This window comes from Acartia tonsa, chromosome 7, assembly GCF_053477335.1.
Source record: "Acartia tonsa isolate MP-2025a chromosome 7, ASM5347733v1, whole genome shotgun sequence".
Taxonomy (NCBI): domain Eukaryota; kingdom Metazoa; phylum Arthropoda; class Copepoda; order Calanoida; family Acartiidae; genus Acartia; species Acartia tonsa.
The window spans coordinates 26,716,442-26,735,905 of record NC_137266.1 but is presented as its reverse complement, the minus strand read 5'-3'; the positions used below and the strand labels follow the sequence as shown (position 1 = coordinate 26,735,905).

Below are 19,464 nucleotides of genomic sequence, written 5' to 3'. Positions count from 1 at the left end.
CAAAACAAGTTCATTTATGCTAGTAAACAGCGTATTATTAAAGCTCAGAACAAATATGTAAAAATACATTAGAGAAAACTTGGTATGGTAATTCCTGCAACAGTAAGGTTCAATATAGAAAGCGTACCACTCGATATAATCATTACCAGAAAACATATGGATTTTATTTTTTTGGCAACAATTTTTATTATATAATACATTTATCCTTTACTTCTGATATTTTGAATGATGATTTCTCGTATTCATTCGAATCCGGTGGATAGGAACCGGTTCTCATTTATACGAAAAAACTATGTATAGCACCGAATTATATCCAGCTTTCTACGGATATAGAATGTACAATCATAAGATTAAAACCATTTTTTTAGCCGGTGCCTTCGGCACCTCGAGGCTAAAAAAACTAGTTTTAATCTTATAATTGTACATTCTATATCCGCGGAAAGCCGTTTATAATACGATGTGAGAAATAACTATTCCAGCACGACTATTATAAGCGAGAAGCATCTGTATAATCAAATCTGAATATGTATAGTATAAAGTATCCTGTATTCTAGTAATTTTGGGATACATTTTTCTTTTTACTACATGATATTATATTTTTTTGTTTCTTAATATCTGTTAATGTTCGTTTGTCTATTCGTCTGATTTCTTAAGTCTTGCTTTTATGAATGTTGTAATCTTTGTTAACAGTCGACGGGGTTTAAAAATTATAAGTCTTTAAAATAACATTAAACTAAAAAAATCATGAAATCTTGTAAGATTTATAACGTGAAAGTCTAGGTCTGATCTAGCACCTCAACCAATAAACAAATATTAATGAAACTTTGTAGGGATATGTAAATTGTTAAATTTTATAATCCCTAAAAATATCAGCCGTCTCTAATATGTATAAAGGAAATCATCAAAACTTAAAATCTAGGACTCGAACTAGCACCCCAACCAGTAGGCAAATCTTAATAAAACTTAATGTAAGTAAGCAGAATGTTAAGGTATTCAATCCCTAAAAATTGCAGCCGTATATAATGAATAGGAGTTGAGAAAATTATGAAAACTTAGAAATGTAGGAATCAATCTAGCACCCCAATTTATTTACGAATCTTGGAAACTTGGTGAAAATATGAAGAATATTAATATTTTTATAACCCTGAAAAATTCATCCTTCTATCTTTTACAGGAGCCGAGAAAATCCCGTTTGCCCAACTTTGTGACTGACGGATAGACGGAGGGACGGACATTTCGAATTATAGAGTAGCTTCGCTACTAAAAAGTGTACTGGTAAAAAGGGTTGCGTTAATAAATTATTGTTTACACGGCATATAAATAAATCTAAAAATGCAAATTTTTATTTATTAATGCTGGTATTTTCAATACATTGCATTTAATGCAGTATTTTTCATAACAAATGAGACAGGTTCTGTAAAATTTAATTTTACATCCATTTTGTATCTGTACAGCTGAAACTCAAGTTCTCTGGTTTTTTGTTAGTTTGTTGGGGGGGGGGGGGGGGGGCGTGATTAGAATCTTATTCACCAACGAGGAGTTAATTTGAGGGGTTAATTGCCAAAAATATCTGTTCGTTCCAATTTTTTTTAGTAAAACCCATAAGGAAAAAGGATAAGAGGATGAATACTCACCCCTTTTTCATGGTAAAATACTACTTCCCCATCCCTAAATTTAGAAGCAGACGAAAATCAAAAGCCGCCCAGGGCTTTTTGTATTTCAATCATAAATAATAATGTGAATAAAAAGAAAAGCGATATTTAGCAAACAGCCGTGGGCGGTCAGAATCAGCTGAATGTTCATTATGAAAAAAAATTCCCCCTTTTTAGAAATAGAAGGATTCATCATTCATGAACAAATTTTTTTAAATAAAAATAAAATTCTATGTAATTTTTAATTAAAACATTAAAACGAAAATATCTAATCTAATATTCTTGCCTTAAATATGGAAATAGTAAAAAGTAAAAAAATATTTTTTTTTGATAATTTTTAATCCTCCCATTTGAAAAGTCGTGGAATAGCAATAAATTTTAGCGCGGCAACAGCGCTGAGTAGGCCTCTAGGCCAACTGCCTATTTTCGTCTTCTAGTTTCTTCGATTCCTCTCTTTTATTTTTTTCTCTATGGTAAAACCGAAAGGAAAGAGCATTACTTTCCCTACTCCCCTTTCTTATTCCTCTTTGGGAAGGGGGATGGGTCAACTTTTATGCAATGGAGAAACCAATATGATAATTAAATGTATTGTCGGAAAAGTTTGAACTAAACTAATTTGTAAAACCAAATTAATATTTAATTAAAGGCACTAGATATTTTTAGCCAACAAATAAGAGTCTTTATAGTAGCAGACTTTGGAGATCAGAATAATTTACTGTGTAATCTCTCATTTCCTTGTTAATTGAAGAAATGCCATGCTTAAAAAAAAGCTTCTCATTCTTAGCCTTTTCACCTGGTGTGTTAGAAAATACTCCACTTTCCCACTACTTTCCCTTTTTTGTCATTGTGCTGGTTGATTTGAAACATTTCATTTTTGCACGTCATTATATTACTCCAATTATCATTATCAACCCTGTCAAATAAGCCAGAAATTATGGTTAGTTCGACCTCATAGCGGTTTACAAGATTTAATCTCTTAATAAAGCATTTTTTATTGGCATTTATGACAAAATAATCAAAGGGGAAGGAAGCTACAACATGTCCTGTAAATCAAACCTTACTTTTATAAATCTTAAGCTACAGATAAAAAATCTTATTGCTTTATATAATAGAATAGATTTTACATGCAGACAAAAAGTCGGCTATTTAGATAAAAAAAACTAGAAATAAAATTATGTATTTAATCATATAAAGCATCTATAATTGTATAACATTATATTTCTTAACAATGTCTCTTCTAACAAATAAATCATTTTGTTTCTTTTGGGTTGTGGGGTTGAAATCATTTCTGTGACTAAATCTGAAATAAACAAGGATGACAACATCCATAAAAGCGAAGCTCTGAAATGGTAAGACAAATGATCAAACATTAACACTTGAGTAGAGTGTCAAACTAAATAATCAAAATATAAATGTATTAAATTCTTACGAAACAAAATTGTAAGTAGATCTGTTAAAAAACTGTTTAAATACAGTATATTGTTCAAGGACATGCTTACATTTTTAAGACTTGATTATAGAGATGATTTGCTTATAACAATGTACTTTGCTGACCTAGGAATCAGTATTCCAAAAATCAGACCAATCGGATAATTTTATCACATAAAAAATTGTTGTTAAAAAGTTAAAAAGCAACATGTTTAAAGTGGACGTACCGGCTTTCTGGTAACGGTTATAGAGTTGCTTCGCTTTCTAACTCGTACCTAATTTCTATAGGAATCATCATGCAAAGTTTGAAATCGATAGGACAATTCTAACATGCCTAAATTAACAAAAATAGCTATCCGCTACGGACGGACGGACAGACCGATCCTAATTATAGAAAAGCTTCGCTTTTAAAAACTAATGATACTAAGGTAGAATTAATGCATTTAATCTTTGATAAGATCTTCTGCTTTAAGATAATTTAAGAGAAAAATAGCCTATTAAGCACTGTAACTCCTCATTTAATTAAAAATACTGAAGAGGAAACTTTTTACTATGTGTAACCCCTGCGGGGGTTCCAAACTCTTAGGCGGGACCATTAATTAACACTGCGGGGCTACCTTGTACCCAATGTAACCTAACATAACATAACCTAAAATAATTAACAAACAGGCCCCCTTCCCCTCTGTTTTTAAGAGTGATGGGGGTTATCAGTGCTCACTAGGGTACTTTTTGTGGAAGCGCCAAAATTTCTTTGCAATTTAGATTTATTCCATTGAATTAAGAAATGTATTTAGTAATGTTACCTGTCATAACCTAATTTATCCATGAAAGCAATGATCTTTTCTCTTGATGAATCTAAACAAAAATTCATCTTGAAAATCAAATTAAATTACAAGTGATCTCATAAAAGGAGTACCAATCGGATGTTTTTTTTTTACAGGTGGATTTCGTATATTTTGAATATTGAACACTTTGGGGAAAGTTTTTTTTCCTTATTATTACAATTTTTTGCATCCATTTAGTATTGCATTGGATAAATTGTTATCCCAAGAGGCCTAATAATGTAGGAGAAATTACAGCACAATAAATATTTGTTCTTCCATTTTTAGGAGATGGTTAGAAAAAGGAAATTTTTATAATTTAAATGAGTTTGCAGAACAAAAGATAGAAAGATTCATGAGTAAAGCAAATAACGGGTACTAGTACACTTGTAGCTCTTTACTAGAACCTACCTTTCTGGACAAGACCAGCAAGATCTGTTTCAACATCAAGTACTTCAATATCAACTTTATCCCAAGGAATACTTTCAAGTACTGCCAGCTCATAACCCTCAATGTCCAGAACAAATAGGTTGACCGTCGGATTCTCCAAAGACATTAGAAGTGAATATAAGGGAAAGCATTGCAACTGAAAAATAAGATTTAGTTAATAATTTTGAAATAATGATATTATATATCCTTATACTAAAGTAACAGGATGTCTGTTTGTCTGTGTGTTTGTGTGTTTGTGTGTCTGTGTGTCTGTACCGAAGGATCTCGCTAACCGCTGAACCGATCGGGTTCTCCTTAACAGGGTAGCTTCTCATAGGTCCCATGAAGGTTTATAACTATTTTCTTGGGGGGTGGGACACACCCAACCCCCCCAAAAAATGAAAAATCCCCCCCCGAAAAAAAAATGTTAAATTTTATTTTTATTAAAATTAGAAATAAGGGGGGGCACCCCCCCCCAAAAAAAAAAATCAAAAAAATTTCGCCCCGCCCTCCAAAGAAATTTTTTTTTTTTTTTAATTTTTCTTTTAAAATCTAAAATAAGAAATTGGGTTATTAAATTCGACTCTCTCCTTCTCAAGTGCCCCCTAGAGGCCTCTAGGGGCGTAGCCGCTAGTGAGTAATAAACAGCTACAATAAATTTAGTTATAATAAATTTTTACTGAATTGTTACTATTGCAACATTTCTTATTGTTTTTGTTGTATTGCAATGAAGGTTACTATTCTTTGACAGATATTGACAAAATTATCCTTGTTGTATGTTGTTTTAGGTCAATTTCAAATTTTAAAGCAGATTATACCTCTACATTTAAAGATCCAACTATATCCATTGAAAATGAAGGACTTGTCCTGAAAAGAAAACAATATCTTGACCTTATTTAAATATCAGATGCAAAGAAAATTTTACTAGAATTTTATTTATTTTAAATTAATCATAAAAAGCATAATTAGAACAAGGATGACAACATCCATAAAAGCGAAGCACTGAAACGGTAATACAAACGGACATTAATACTTGTATAGTGTCTGAACTGAATAATCAGAATATGAAAGTATAAGATTCGAAGCAAAATTGTAAGTAAATTTGTTAAAAAACTGCTTGATACAGGATAATGTTTATGGACATACTTACATCTTTAGGGCTTGATTATAGAGTTGCTTTGCTTAAAATATTGTTCTTTGTTGTCCCAGGAATCAATATACCAAATATCAGATCAAACGGATAATTAGATCATATAAAAATTCGTTGTTAAAAAAGTAGAAAAATCAACATGTTTAAAATGGACGTACGGACATTCTGGTAATGATTATAGAGTTGCTACGCTTTCTAAATTGTACCTAACTATTACAGGAGTTACCATGCAAAATTTGAAATCGATAGGACAATTCTAACATGCTTAAATTAACGAATAAAAGCTATTTAAAAAAGTAAAAAAATCAACATGTTTAAAATGGACGTACGGACATTTGGGTAATGATTATAGAGTTGCTACGCTTTCTAAATCGTACCTAACTACTACAGAAATCACCATGCAAAGTTTGAAATCGATAGGACAATTCTAACATGCTTAAATTAACGAATAAAAGCTAACTATCTCGGACGGACGGACGGACGTACGGACGGACGGACGGACGGACGGACGGACCGACCCTAATTATAGAAAAGCTTCGCTTTTAAAAAAAGGGACAAAGTCAGTTTATTAAATAGATTTTTATTTGTAAGGGGGGTGTTAACAACAACATATAGCCATCAATATTTGATATTAGCTGAGAAAGATACTTTTTCAGATAAGTGCCCTGATAGACCAACAAACCAAGTTAGACGTGTAAATGAAATTTATAAAGGAGCTTCGCTACTGATAAAAAAATTTAAACTTACTTGAATCCTGGCCCTTTTTTTTCATTGTTATTAAATGCTAAACCTCCACTAAAACATAAATAAGTTTAGGCTAAATAGTCTAAAAAAAGATTATTTTGATTGCGTTCAAAAGTGAAAAATTTAAAATTCACGACCTTCTCTGTTACTGTGCAATCTGGGCAGGTTTTAAAATACTGAGTTTTGGAATACATGAACAGGACATATATCCCTATTATATAAAGTATTAAGTATTTTTTGTTTGTCCCGAAGGATCTCGCTAACCGCTGAACCGATATTGTTCTCCTTTACAGTGAAGCTTCTTATAGGTCCTGGGAAGGTTTTAAACTATTTTTGGGGAGGGTGTATTCACCCCCCTCTCCCCCGAAAAATATTTCTTTTGCTCTTTTGAAACTCAAATTTAAAATGGGATGAGGTCGACTTTTCCCCTTCCTACGTTAGGTGCCCCTAAAGGCTTCTAGGGGCGTATCCGCTAGTATCACATATTGTAATGTATTTTAGTATTAATTCTAAGCATAACAAATATAAAAAATATTCAAATATTTTTAAAGGTTTTCCTCATTGTTTACCAAGACATACCCCTTCAGACAGCAGCGATAACGAATTTATTTCTCTCTCGAAGTAATTCAGTTGTTGATTACAGCTGTCTTGTGGGATTCATGGCCATAAAAATTAAAATATAGTTATAACTCTTACTTCATGTCAAAGTTTGTAAAGTATGGCTGTTCTCTAATTCCAATACATGTGTTGATCAGATATGCATGTCTGTTCACCTTAGAAAAGAAGCAATAAAAATAAATAGATATAGTGTATCCAATCCTTCAGTACCAACAAAACGGACCTAGAATAAGTTATATAAACAAATTTTTTTAGAGGTCTACTATTAAAAATAATGTTTTTTTGTTGACAAAAATGCTTGACTACTTACTGTTTTACAAGCTTTGAAAAAATCTGGAGTAGGTTCTATTAGAATACCTAAATAAAAGAAAAAGTAAAATTTCTACTTCTAAGCAATTGAAATGAGCTGTTAATTCCAACAAGCCAAAATGAAAATAAAAAGGTATTGATGCATTAAAGCCAATTTACTGTATTTTTGGGGTACTATAATGTGTGACAAGCTACAGGATGTAACAAAATTTGGATCATGGAAAGAAAACGAAGTAGCGGGTTTCGTCGTATTTTTACAGTAGCTTTCAACAGTTAGGGAGTTGAATCCATTTTTATAGAAGCAGAAATATAATCTATGATTATGGTTTTGACCCTCTAAAACTGTAATCTACCTTTCCACTTTCCCCTCTCTTGGTGAAGATATCTTCAACGCCGAACCGATAACTGTTCAATGGGTCATTTTAGGTAAATGTTAATAATTGCCCCGCATAGATAGAGGAGCCCCCCGCACGGGCTAGAAATAGTAGAAAGCTAATGTGAAAATACGACGAAATTCGCTACTTCGTTTCTTTCTATGATCCCAACATTTTATATTCTCTTAAATTTATTCCCAAAATAGGACAGACTTAGAAGACAAATACTTTTTAAAAATCTGACTTTAAAAAATGCTTACCAGTCCAAGCATAATTGTACTCGAAAGGAAAAGTTACAGAGTTGGATTGACAGTTGAATGCCCCTGCTTCTATAAAGAATCCCTTCTAAAAGTTTAATCATAATATTAAGTAAAGTAGAATTTGCAAGAATATTTTATGTTTTTATAAAAGTCCCCAGGATGTCCGTTTGTCTGTGTATAGCAAGGAATGTCGCTGAATCAGGAAGCTTCTCAAAAAAATTGTCAGGTATTATAACTATTTTGGGGAAGGGTACCTAAAGCCTCCCAATAAAATGGCCTCTTACAAAAAATTACCCATCCTAGCTTAGTTTCTTTTGAAAGCTGAATTCATAGTCCCTAAGAAATAGGAATTTAAGGCAAATTAACCCTCTTACATTCTCCCTTCCCCCCCCCCCTCTTTTTTTGTTTAACAAAATATAAACATTTCTGGCTATTCTTGCCTTCCCAACTGAAGATGCCAAAAGTAATTTTAAAAACAAAATTACCGTTTTATTTTTAAAAATCATGTCTCTAATATCTTCCGCTTGTGAATGATTTCTAAATTCTAAACAAAACAAAAAATTTTAATCTTAGATTTCCTCATATTTCCCCAATCAATGTATCTAATACTGGGCTACAATTAAATATTTACAAAACTTTTTTCATTAACTTGAAGCAACATGTCTAAACTAAAGATGTAGTTACCTTAAATTTAGTTAGGCCTAAATCATAGAATAACTGCGCTATTAATGAAGTTAATAATAAAGTATTTACCTAGAGAAGTATCATCTATAATATTATCATAATATTGATCTTTCAAATTAGGATGGACCATTAGATCTTCTTTAATAGCACCTAAACAACAAGAAGGTTTTTTTTCTAAATGGATTGAAACCTTTCATTGTATTCATGGATCTAAAGAGATAAGACAATGTGTGATAAGTTGATGTAAATATCCAATAATGATACGCAAAATTAACTCTTTTGTAGATTACAATAGGTGGTTGAAACTTTTGGGCACTTTGAACAATTGAATTTTAAAACTTTGGGGACTAGTGAATTAGCCCAATGTCCCCCCCCCCCTCCTGAGTATATTAGTTGAAATTAAGTATACTGTAATACTATAAACACTATAGAAAATATAGAAACTGCACAAAGACTTTATTTGCTAGATTCTATAATTCTCCAATTTTCACTGAAAGGCATACATATTAACGGATATATCATAATTAAAGTGTAGTTTAGACAATAAAACAATGACTTAAAGTGATAAACTGTTATAAAAGATTTTATTAGTTATATCATGTTTATGAATATCACATAAACAAAAGTAGAGGCTCCAAAATTAAGAATTTTTTTGTTTTGTTTTGGACTATTAATGAAATTTGTCATCCTTGTTTTAGTTAAACCAAACTTACTTGTTAGATATGGGTCATCAGAATCAAGACAGTTTAACAAAGGTCTAAAATATTGATAAAAATTGTAATAAAAAAATTCTTCACTTTGAAAACAAATTCAAATCTGATTATTTCAGAAGCTTTTCATAATTCTTTTTGTTATAATCATAGTTATCCTATTACATAAAGTAGTAGTTTTTTTTGTCTGTAGATCTCAATAACTACGGAACTGTTAAACTTCTCCTTTTTAGGTAAGCTTCACTTAGTTCCAGGAATAGTTTTAAGCCTTTTTTAGATTTCATTCTTTAAATTGTTTTAGGCTATTTTTCTGCCAATTATATACCCTATTGAATACAGATACTCTATTTATTACTTGTAGGTTATACCTTATTCCTGGCAATTCCCGCTCTTTATGAAAGCCATGTAGTTGATATAAATAATTTATAAGTTATTTAGTAAATAGCAAGGTAAATTATTTCATTTATAAAAGTAAGGAAAGGTGTATAGTTGATGTAAAACATTGACTTTGCATCTAAACTAATTGGTACAAGGCTCCCCCCCCCCCCCCAAGCAAAGAAATTAAATATTTAAAATTACCTATGTATATATTTGTAAGTTATTGTTTCTGAAATGTCTCCATGCTGTCTTGCAATTTTTTTCTCCAAATTCATCTGGAAAAGTTTTTTTTTACTATAAATGAAAAAACTGATAGTTTATAAACATTTATTTTAATATGTTTAAATAGAGAAAAATGGACAGCTTAGATGACGAATAAGCCAATCTCAGCCCCTGCCATCTTTATCCACACCTAGTACTCTGTATCAGCAACTGTCAGCCGCAGCCATCCACAGCCACTTTCAGCCAATGCATAAAATTTTTTATTCTGCCACCCTAAGTAACTCTTAGTCGAGACTCAACTTTGCATTCAATCACAACCATCATTTTAGCCGCAGGTGCATCCTTGCATTTTTCTGCACGGCTGTCGACATGTTTATTTTAGAAAATTCGTAATATTGAGGAAATTTTGATGTATGTAGTTCCCCGAAGGCTTTAAGAATTGTACCACACAAGGATCAATTAATTTTTACCTTCAAGTCGCTAATATCAAATTCTTTACTGTTGACTTCTCCCTGCAAATATTTGAAGGATAAGGGTAATAATTGACAAGCATTGAAAATAAACAAATCACTGTTATGGTATTTTCTTTTTATAAAACTAATTTAATTTTATTCAATTTCTTTTTTTTAATGGACCAGGACTGAGGTCCTAGATTTTGTCCATATTTTGTTAGAGTTGACGGCAGGATTTCTTAAACTTTTTAAGTTGAGCCCGTTTCCATCGAAGCTGCAATTGGGAAGAAAAAACGTTTTTAATTATGCTTATGTATAAAAGAAAACAGGACACATTACATTAAAAAAAACTTACAAATTTAAGTAAAGGTCTACGATTTTGCTCTTTATTTTAAACATGGTGTATTAGGTTATAAAAATAACTAGCGGCTTCGCCCCTAGCCTCTAGGGGCTTTGCCCCAAGAGGTTTAATCAAACCAATTAAAATTTTAGATTTAAAAGAAAAATTTAAAAAAATTTATTTTTTGGGGAGGGGTATTTTTTTTTTTAAGGGGGGTTGAGGGTGTCCCACCCCCCAAGAAAATAGTTATAAACCTTCCCGGGAACTATGAGAAGCTACCCTGTAAAGGAGAACCCGATCGGTTGAGCGGTTAGCGAGATCCTTCGCTACAAACAAACAGACAAACACACAAACAGACAGACACCGTTCTACTTTGTATTATAGATATGTGTAGACTTTTTTGTTGATATATGTGGTGTTTACAATTCGAGATATTGGCTATTCGCAAAAAAAAGTGACCAAAACAAGAATATGAATATTCAATAGACAAGAAACTATTTTGAGAACAGAAGCTATATTTCATTATTATCATTGGTATTAAAAAAAAAATTTAAAATGTTTACCTTTACTATTTTCCTAACAATTGTACAGTCAATTCCATAATTGTTCCACGGACCATCTTCTAAATAAAACTTTTTAAAAGGCAAAGTTTTGGAGATACGGAAAAAGTCTTATGTGACGTCATAAAATGAAGGATGAGAGGTGAAGTGAGAAAGGCAACCCCTAAAAAAGAGATGGATTTAGACGATTTTTTTATGACACTATCTGTTATCTCCCGATGATTTTAATAGTTTGTATGTCTGTCTATTACCTATTTGCTGTATTTCAAATTCCTGCATATGTGATTTAAGTATCCATGTCATTGTTTTAAAGTACCATGTCCATATTTATATTATGTGAAGAAAGTCGCTCAAAAATCAGCGTGTGACGTCATAAAAATGAGGGATTATCCATCTCCTTTTTTAAGGGTTTTCTTTCCCACTTCTCTCATCTCCCTCCTTTTTATGACGTCACATGCTGATTTTTTGAACGACTTTCTTCACATACAGTAGCCACGCTTTTAAAAATAAAATGAAACTACCTCTTGAATCTTGAATAACAATGAGGGCAAATGAAGCAATACACAATATTATCAGCACAGTTTTAACATGGTGGTAATTAACTCGAAATTCACCTTTCCTCAAAGAAATATACAATTTTGAAATCATTTTAAAAATCTCACTAATTTTATTAATTTAATACAGTTAACATGTATTTATTTTATATTACAACACATAGGCATTAACTATGAAACCTTCACCTTTTTACTAGAAATAAAATCTAAGTTTTGCTTGTCAGAATGTGTTATTTTATCAGCCTGTAAGACTGAATATCTTATTCCTGTGGGAAAAAAATGTTCACATGAGAGTATGTTAGGCAATTAATATTGTGCATAGAGACAAGATGTATGATTTGATCATGCCAAATCACATATTATATGCATTTTTTTGCTTTGAACATAAGGTATTATTGACAATAAGATTAAGCAGTCCGTTGAAAGTTATAGCTGGCACCACAATAAACTTGAGCGTTCTGTTGACTCTAAATAGCCATAAGATTTACATTTTTTTTCATTTAATCCATAACTGACTTTTAGAAGATGTGTCTCTTTAAAATTGGTCACTTGTCCTGATTTTTGAAAATTTACTTCTATGCAAATTACCAAACCATTGTTTTTTAAGATCTTTTTATGAACTAAACAAATTTAACTTAGAATTTATTGATTTAAAGTATTTACAATTGAACAACATTATATTTCTTGACAATATCTCTTCTAACATATAAATCATTTTGCATTCTTTTTGTCTTCAGGTTGAAATCATTTCTGTGACTAAACCTAAAAGTTTTTAACATGTGTAAATATGGAAGTAGCATTAAAATAGCAAATTATTAAGAGAAATAAGAAAAGTAATAAGATGTAAACTTGGGTAATATAAAGCTAACATTTATGTATAAAAAAGAAAAACAATTATAGCTTAAAGTATTTCAAAATATTAAAGTATGTTTTTAAGAGCAAATTGACAGACAAAATTAAGTAAAGAAATTAAGTATGAAGTACCTATCATATCCAAGTTTATCCATAAATTCAACTATTTTTTCTGGTGATGATTCTAAAATAACAAAATTATTTAGGTTTTGTGCTTTGTTAACAATGTAGCAAAACTTAGAATAATTACCAATAGCATAAAATAACATCAGAAAATAGAAAATACCCAAAACAGACTTTATCAACAACTATGAATAAATATATGACATCAAAGTTTTGTATAAATTTGATTAGCCATTTAGTTATTAATTCTCAAGTTTGCAGTCTTTATTACCCCAGCCACGGTAGTGTATCATGGTAAATTGTAAAAATGATATCTTAGTAAAAAAATCAAAATTTGTATTACCTTTTTGAACTAAACCAGCAAGATCTGTTTCAACATCCAGTACTTCAATATCAACTTTATCCCAAGGAATACTTTCAAGTACTGCCAGCTCATACCCCTCAATGTCCAGAACAAATAGGTTGACAGTTGGATTGCCAACAGCAAGAAGAAGGGAGTACAGTGGGTAGCATTGTAACTAGAAATAATAAAATGCATATTATTCACATAATTAATAAAAATTCAAAAAGTAACTTATCATTCTTGAATTAAGTAAAAAAAACATAATTGTATTATATCTGCACTAGGATATATAAGTTGGAAGGAATTTTAATTTTAAAGGGAGATTTGAAATCTGCACAAAATTTAAAGGATTTTTTATAAAATTCGTTTTTTGTATAATTCTTTATCTAAAAGCGGAAATACAATTTAAGTTCATAAATTTTGACCAATAGGATAGGTGGATTGGAAACTACCTGCGCTCTAATTGGTTGACTGATGTGCGACACTTTAGCTTCTCCAATCAGAGCGCAGATAATTTTCAATCCACCAATCACAGATGTCAAAATTAATTAACTTAAATTGTATTTCCGCTTTTAGATAAAGAATTATACAAAAAACGATTTTTATAAAAAATCCTTAACATTTGATGCAGATTTCAAATCTCCCTCTAACATTAAAATTCTTTCCAACTTATATATCTTAATCTGCATACCTAGGCTACAAAAGAATGCTAAAGTTTTCTTTACCCATGAACAATACTTTTTAATCTAAAAATATAAAATTTACTACCTCTATATCTAAAGCTCCATCTATATTCATAGAAAAAGATGGATTTGTCCTGAAAAAAAAGAAAGTGGTATAATCTCTACAAAAATCTAATATATTATAGGGTTTAATTCAACTCGAAGACACAAAAAAATAATCGATGCATATTTATATACATACAATTAGAGCAAGGAAAACAAAGCTTTATAGCAAATGCATTGCATGTTTGAAAACAATGCTAAAATAAACTTACTTAAATCCCTTTTCCTTTTTATCATCATACCACACAGTACCTCCACTAAAATTATTAGATTTATTTTTATTGAAAATAAACAGACAGCTCATCTGCAGGCGGAAATGGTTGCAGTTAACAGATTGGGGGGGGGGGGGTGGGGGGGCTCAATGTCATTTTTTTTGTAGCTAAGATAGAGAGCTGTGACTTCATGACTTTTTAAGTTTAGTACTTATACGTCGGCAAGAGTCGATTTTATGAGGATATCTGGTCTGTGTCGGTCGTGGTGTTCGGTCAAAGTCGGTTAGGTGGCACGAAATTATAAAAATTTCTAAATAAATCTTAATTTTTACATTATGACTTTTGTGTATAAGGTAGAGACCTAAAATATTTTTGGGTGAATACTTAGATATCAATGAACATCTGAGAAAAGTGGTGTTATGACGGTTTGACCGTTTGACCGCTGCCTGACCAATTTTTTTGCCTGGCTTTTACTTTAAACATATGTCATGTATATTGTGTCTTCTATTACAGCTAGAGACCTATATTTTTTTATTATTGTAAATCTTTTAGCAATAATGAACTTCCGTGAAAAGTAAGGTCATGACCGTTTGACCACTCCTTGACCGATTTTCTATTTCCTACCTGTAATTTTGCCGTTTTTAAGCTGACAGTTCCCGAATTTCAAAACAGCTCTAGACCAGCCATTTTTTTAAATGTAGTCTTTTATTGTGAACAGAAACATATAGAAATATTAATTGGCGCCGCAAACCGCTGTTTTACCGCTGTAACCGCCAAAAAAGGAGGTTTCCGTTATTTGCCGTTTTTCAGCGATGGTCAGAAAAAGTAATTTTTTGTTATGAAAAATAAAAGTTCTGCCTAAAATTTGGTAATCCTACGTTTAAAATTGGCTGCTCTACAGCTTTTTAATATTTAGCGGCTGGCCGCTAAAAAGCGGTTAAGGAGCGTTCTGACAGCCATGGCTAGAAAAAGTAATTTTCTCTAAGATTAAACACGAACCACCAGAAAAATCTTTTTATGTCTCTATCTGTAACAGGAGCCGAGTTAGAGACCAACCCCCCCCCAAAAAAAAAAAATCTATTAAAGTGGGAACAGGGGTCCGATCTGTAAGAGTTAATTAAAAAAAACAAAAAAAAAACAGCACAAAACAAGTTTTAAACCATTTAACAACAAAAATTTTCAAAAATTTAAATGGACTTAAGTTACTGAATCACGGTCCTTGCTTAAAAGATACTTACTTCATGTCAAAACTGGTAAAGTATGGTTGTTCTTTAATTCCAATACAGGTGTTCATTAGATATGCTTGTCTGTTTAACTTAAGAAAGGACAATTATCTTATCAAGTAGTGCAGCAATAATTTGATAACCTAGTAAGTAGTATGTTGGATTGCTTATAAATTTTACAGATTTTTTTACACTTATTGATTTCAATATTGAAATTTTTTTTTAAAGTTTACAAATGTTCAATTATTTTGAAAATACTTACCATTTTGCAGGCTTTATATCCGTCAGCTGTTGGTTCAATAAGAATACCTATAAATTATAAACATTTTTTTAAATTGTGAATTTAATATTATCTGAGTTAATTAATAAATATTATCAGTAAGAAGTATCTATTCTTTTATGAATTCTAAAAATATTTGATATTTTCTTGATAGAAAGGTCCTATCTACCTAAATTCTACCTGTCCATCCATACTTTTCCTCAAATGGAAGAGTAACAGAATAAGTTTGGCAATCAAATGCACCAGCTTCAATGAAAAATCCTTTCTAAAAACATTATCAAATCTCAATGTTTTAATGTTTAAGCAATCGGCACAAAAAGGTAAGAGCCCCCCCGCAGGTGTTGGAAATAGGAGAAAAGCTACTGTGAAAATAAGAAAAAACCACCCTTAAGAGGCGTTGGCGTGAAAGGGAAAATACCCAATAAGTTTGTTTCTGCATCTAAAGACGACCTTTAGTTTATGGATTTAAAATATTCTTACTGTTTTATTTTTGAATATCATGTCTCTGATGTCTTCTGGTTGTTTCCAGAAATCTAAAATTAATAAAATCATTATGGTTTGTTAGAAGTAATATCTTGTTTATTTAGAACCTATGTCTGTGTTAACTTTTAGCTAGATTTTACTTTAAATCTAAATGACCTTAACTTTAACATGAACTATAACCCTCAGCTACTCAAATTATTAGTATTCATAGCCAAACTGGAGATTCTACCTTTAAAGTTCTGTAGGCTATAATTCTAATAAGTAATGTAACCCTAATCTTACCTGAGCCGTCAATGATATAATCAGGGTCTGGTGGGCTAGGATGCACCATTAAATCATCTTTTATAACACCTAAACACAGACATTTGGGATTTGAAACAATGTGAAACTATAAGGTAATACTATCACCTACTTAAAAAGATTTTAAGTGTAGATTATAGTCTGGATTTAATAAATTACTAAGTCTGAACAATTTTCATCTAAAAGTATTAAACTTATTAATGATTTCTTAATCTGATAAATTGGTTGAGCATTGCTTTTATGGTTAATAGTTAAACTTGTTTTACAATTTTTTTTGTATTTATTAGAACTTATAAGTGTGGTGGAGAATTGCAACTATGAAAATCCAACATTTTGAGAAATTTAGGATTGTCAAAAGTGGATATTGTCATTCTCGTATGATCAAAATTGATACTTACTTGTAAGGTGAGTGTTATCAGAATCAAGGCAATTCAAAAGCGGCCTATAATCAAAAGTGTTATTAAGCTTATACAAGGTTGAATATATACAAAAATAACATTGGAAATAATAGATAAAATGAAGAGCATACATCAAATAAACTAATATTATAGGGACAAGTACAACTTATGCTAAATTTAAAAGGACAACAAATAGTTTCAGATTAGAGTTAATAATATGGCAAAAATTACTTACCTTTGAGTAAAATTATAAGTTATGTATTCAACTGAACCATCTCTTTTTTCCCTGGCAAATTGTTTTTCCAGATTAATCTAAAAAGTAAAAATGTTTAAGTAATATAGATAAAATATTTTTATAATAGCTAAGAAAAGTAAAAAACACACAATAAATATCAGGTAAAAAGATGAAAATATAGCCAATTTTTTTGAATAATGTATTTTGTCAAACAAACATACCAATATGATATAATAAAGTACAAGAAATCTTTTTTTTATGGTTTTATACCTGTAAATCTCTGATATCATAATCATCTTTGTTAAACTCTCCCTAAAAGAATATAAAGTATTTTTTTTTAGAAAATTGGCTGACGTTAGAATAGAATTAACAGCCCCATGTCATGTTTTCAGCATCAGAAGTCAGACCAATATTCTAAACTAGTGATTTCCAGGAAGTAATAGGACATATTTCTGTAAATTATTTAGGTATCCAAGGACGTCCAAGGGGCGGGGGTAAAGGGGTGATTGCCCCCCCCCCCTAACGACCCATTTAAAATTTACCCCTACCTTAAGAGTGCCGTAGTCACCCCAATCCATTTAGGACTGGGTATTTACCTCCCCCCCAAACAATTTTTTTTTTGGGGGGGGGTAAATACCCCCCAAAATACAAAGACATTTTTAAGACTTGAGATTATAGAGTTGTTTCGCTTATAATATTGTACTTTGTTGTCCCAGAAATCAAAATACCAAAAATCATATCAAACGGATAATTAGAAAACATAAAAATGTTTAAAAAGTAGAAAAATCAACAAGTTTAAAAAGGACGTACGGACATTCTGGTAATGATTATAAAGTTGCTACGCTTTCTAAATCGTACCTATCTACTGCAGGAATCACCATGCAAAGTTTGAAATCGATAGGACAATTCTAACATGCCTAAATTAACAAAGAAAGTTATCTATCTCAGACGGACGTGCGGACGGACCTACCCTAATTATAGAAAAGCTTTGCTTTTAAAAAGGATAAATTGTTTACCTTGACAATTTTTCTAACAATATCACAGTCAATACCATAGTTGTTCCACGTTCCATTCTCTAATAAAAATGGTGTTTTCTTTTAAAAGAATAGTCTTTTTTTAGTCATCCATGGTAGTCTATACGTAAAGTTAGTAATGCTCATTTCTTATGTCAGCTTACATAAAATCATACACTTCGTATCTAGGCATAATATTTTGGCATAAGATTTAACCATTGGGTAATTTTTATATTAATCAACTGACGACCTAGAACATTATAAAACTGATACTTTTATAGTACGGCCATTAATTATTGAGATTTAATGCTTTAAATCCACAGTCCAACTCTTTTTTTTAAAGAGAAGCTTTTCTATAATTATGGTCGGTCGGTCTGTACGTCCGTAACGGTGAGCTCTTTTCGTTAATTTAGACATATTAGAATTGTCCTATAATTTCAAACTTTGCCCGATGATTCCTTCAACAGTTAGGTACGATCTAGGAAGCGTAGAAACTCTGTAATCTCTACTGGAAAGTCCGTACGTCTAATTAAAACATGTTGATCTTTAACCTTCTCAACATCAATTTTTTATGAGTTATAATTATCCTATTCATCTGATTTTTGAATTAATGATTCCTATTACATCAAGGTACAATGTTATGCTGGTAGCATCTCTATAATCAAGTCCAAAAATGTATGTATGTCCTTAAACAATATCCTGTATTAGGCAGTTTTGCAAAATTTTGTTTAAATTCATACAATTATATACTGCTTATTCAGTTCTGACACTCTACAAGTGTTGATGTTTGTTTGTCAAACCATTTTAAAACTTTGCTTTTATGGGTGTTGTCATTCTTGTTTTATTAGAAACTCTCATGTTGTATAGAGTGAAATTGTTAGTGAAAGTGAATGACTTGACAATGAGTTTCTCTTAAGTGCATCTGGAATAAAAATAAAAATTTAAAGTTTAATTCCAGTTTAGATGGCCTGAGGGGTAGCACGCTCGGACCAAAAAAAGAGGCATAAATTTTATGACCTATATTTAAATTTCTGTGGAAAATTGTCTGTAATACAATATGACACAAAAATTCAGTATGGCTGAGAACCATGTTATTCCAGGAGAAAATTAATAGGATTCGAAGCCAAATGGGAAAAAAGCTCATGTATTTAAAGTAGCTGTTTCTTACCTAACAATATTCATGTTGTAACATACCTGTTCTAGACAGAGAAAGTAAAGAAACTCGAAATTTTAAACGTTCTTATCATGTATTACTTTTATTTATCCTTTATTTACTATATTTTAAAGAAACTCACCTTTAGAATTTTTGATCAAAATAAAGCTGAATGATGATATACATAATAATATCAAAATAGTTTTAATATGATGTAGATTCACTCGTATTTCTCCCTTTCTTAACAAAATATAAAATTCACGTAGCTTTACTTTTATTTCCATTTTCCAATCTACGAAAATGACTAAGTTTAATTCTGCTGCTATAGGAGCTATTTCAAATGTCTCTTGTAATTGGGAACGAAAAGTTTACAATGTCT

At 31.0% G+C, this 19,464-nt stretch overlaps 2 protein-coding genes across 3 annotated transcripts; both read right to left on the bottom strand.

Annotated features, from left to right (window-relative positions):
- Positions 1–2,820: 2,820 nt before the first annotated feature.
- LOC145324238 (uncharacterized) lies at positions 2,821–11,882 on the bottom strand. Of its 2 annotated transcripts, none has more exons than XM_080166859.1 (15): positions 11,653–11,882; positions 11,135–11,193; positions 10,250–10,291; positions 9,759–9,832; positions 9,183–9,226; positions 8,539–8,619; positions 8,271–8,329; positions 7,786–7,870; positions 7,153–7,199; positions 6,921–6,997; positions 6,228–6,275; positions 5,149–5,197; positions 4,313–4,487; positions 3,884–3,935; positions 2,821–2,952 (listed from the first exon to the last, which is right to left on the bottom strand). In XM_080166859.1, the coding sequence occupies exons 1-15, from the start codon at positions 11,777–11,779 to the stop codon at positions 2,850–2,852; spliced, it is 1,122 nt and encodes a 373-aa protein (XP_080022985.1). In that variant the 5' UTR covers positions 11,780–11,882; the 3' UTR covers positions 2,821–2,849. The 2 variants fall into 2 exon arrangements, with proteins under 2 accessions (XP_080022985.1, XP_080022986.1); XM_080166860.1 differs by having other exon boundaries at positions 11,135–11,190; positions 11,653–11,867.
- Positions 11,883–12,314: 432 nt separating this feature from the next.
- Positions 12,315–19,384, bottom strand: LOC145324237 (uncharacterized). The gene is made up of 15 exons (XM_080166858.1): positions 19,228–19,384; positions 17,936–17,994; positions 17,190–17,231; positions 16,920–16,996; positions 16,685–16,728; positions 16,269–16,337; positions 15,984–16,036; positions 15,684–15,768; positions 15,486–15,532; positions 15,239–15,315; positions 14,001–14,045; positions 13,772–13,820; positions 13,004–13,178; positions 12,670–12,721; positions 12,315–12,447 (listed from the first exon to the last, which is right to left on the bottom strand). The coding sequence occupies exons 1-15, from the start codon at positions 19,367–19,369 to the stop codon at positions 12,345–12,347; spliced, it is 1,119 nt and encodes a 372-aa protein (XP_080022984.1). The 5' UTR covers positions 19,370–19,384; the 3' UTR covers positions 12,315–12,344.
- Between the last annotated feature and the right edge of the window lie 80 nt (positions 19,385–19,464).

Excerpts from the sequence above, each read along its gene's own strand:
- LOC145324238 (XM_080166859.1), bottom strand. The coding sequence starts at position 11,779 with ATGATTTCAAAATTGTATATTTCTTTGAGGAAAGGTGAATTTCGAGTT. Across the intron at positions 7,200-7,785 it reads GTACAATTATGCTTGGACTG|GTATTCTAATAGAACCTACT; the intron begins GTAAGCATTTTT and ends TCTTTTATTTAG. Across the intron at positions 4,488-5,148 it reads TTGGATCTTTAAATGTAGAG|TTGCAATGCTTTCCCTTATA; the intron begins GTATAATCTGCT and ends CTTATTTTTCAG.
- LOC145324237 (XM_080166858.1), bottom strand. The coding sequence starts at position 19,369 with ATGGAAATAAAAGTAAAGCTACGTGAATTTTATATTTTGTTAAGAAAG. Across the intron at positions 16,729-16,919 it reads ACTTATAATTTTACTCAAAG|GCCGCTTTTGAATTGCCTTG; the intron begins GTAAGTAATTTT and ends TTTTGATTATAG. Across the intron at positions 16,037-16,268 it reads TTATATCATTGACGGCTCAG|ATTTCTGGAAACAACCAGAA; the intron begins GTAAGATTAGGG and ends TATTAATTTTAG.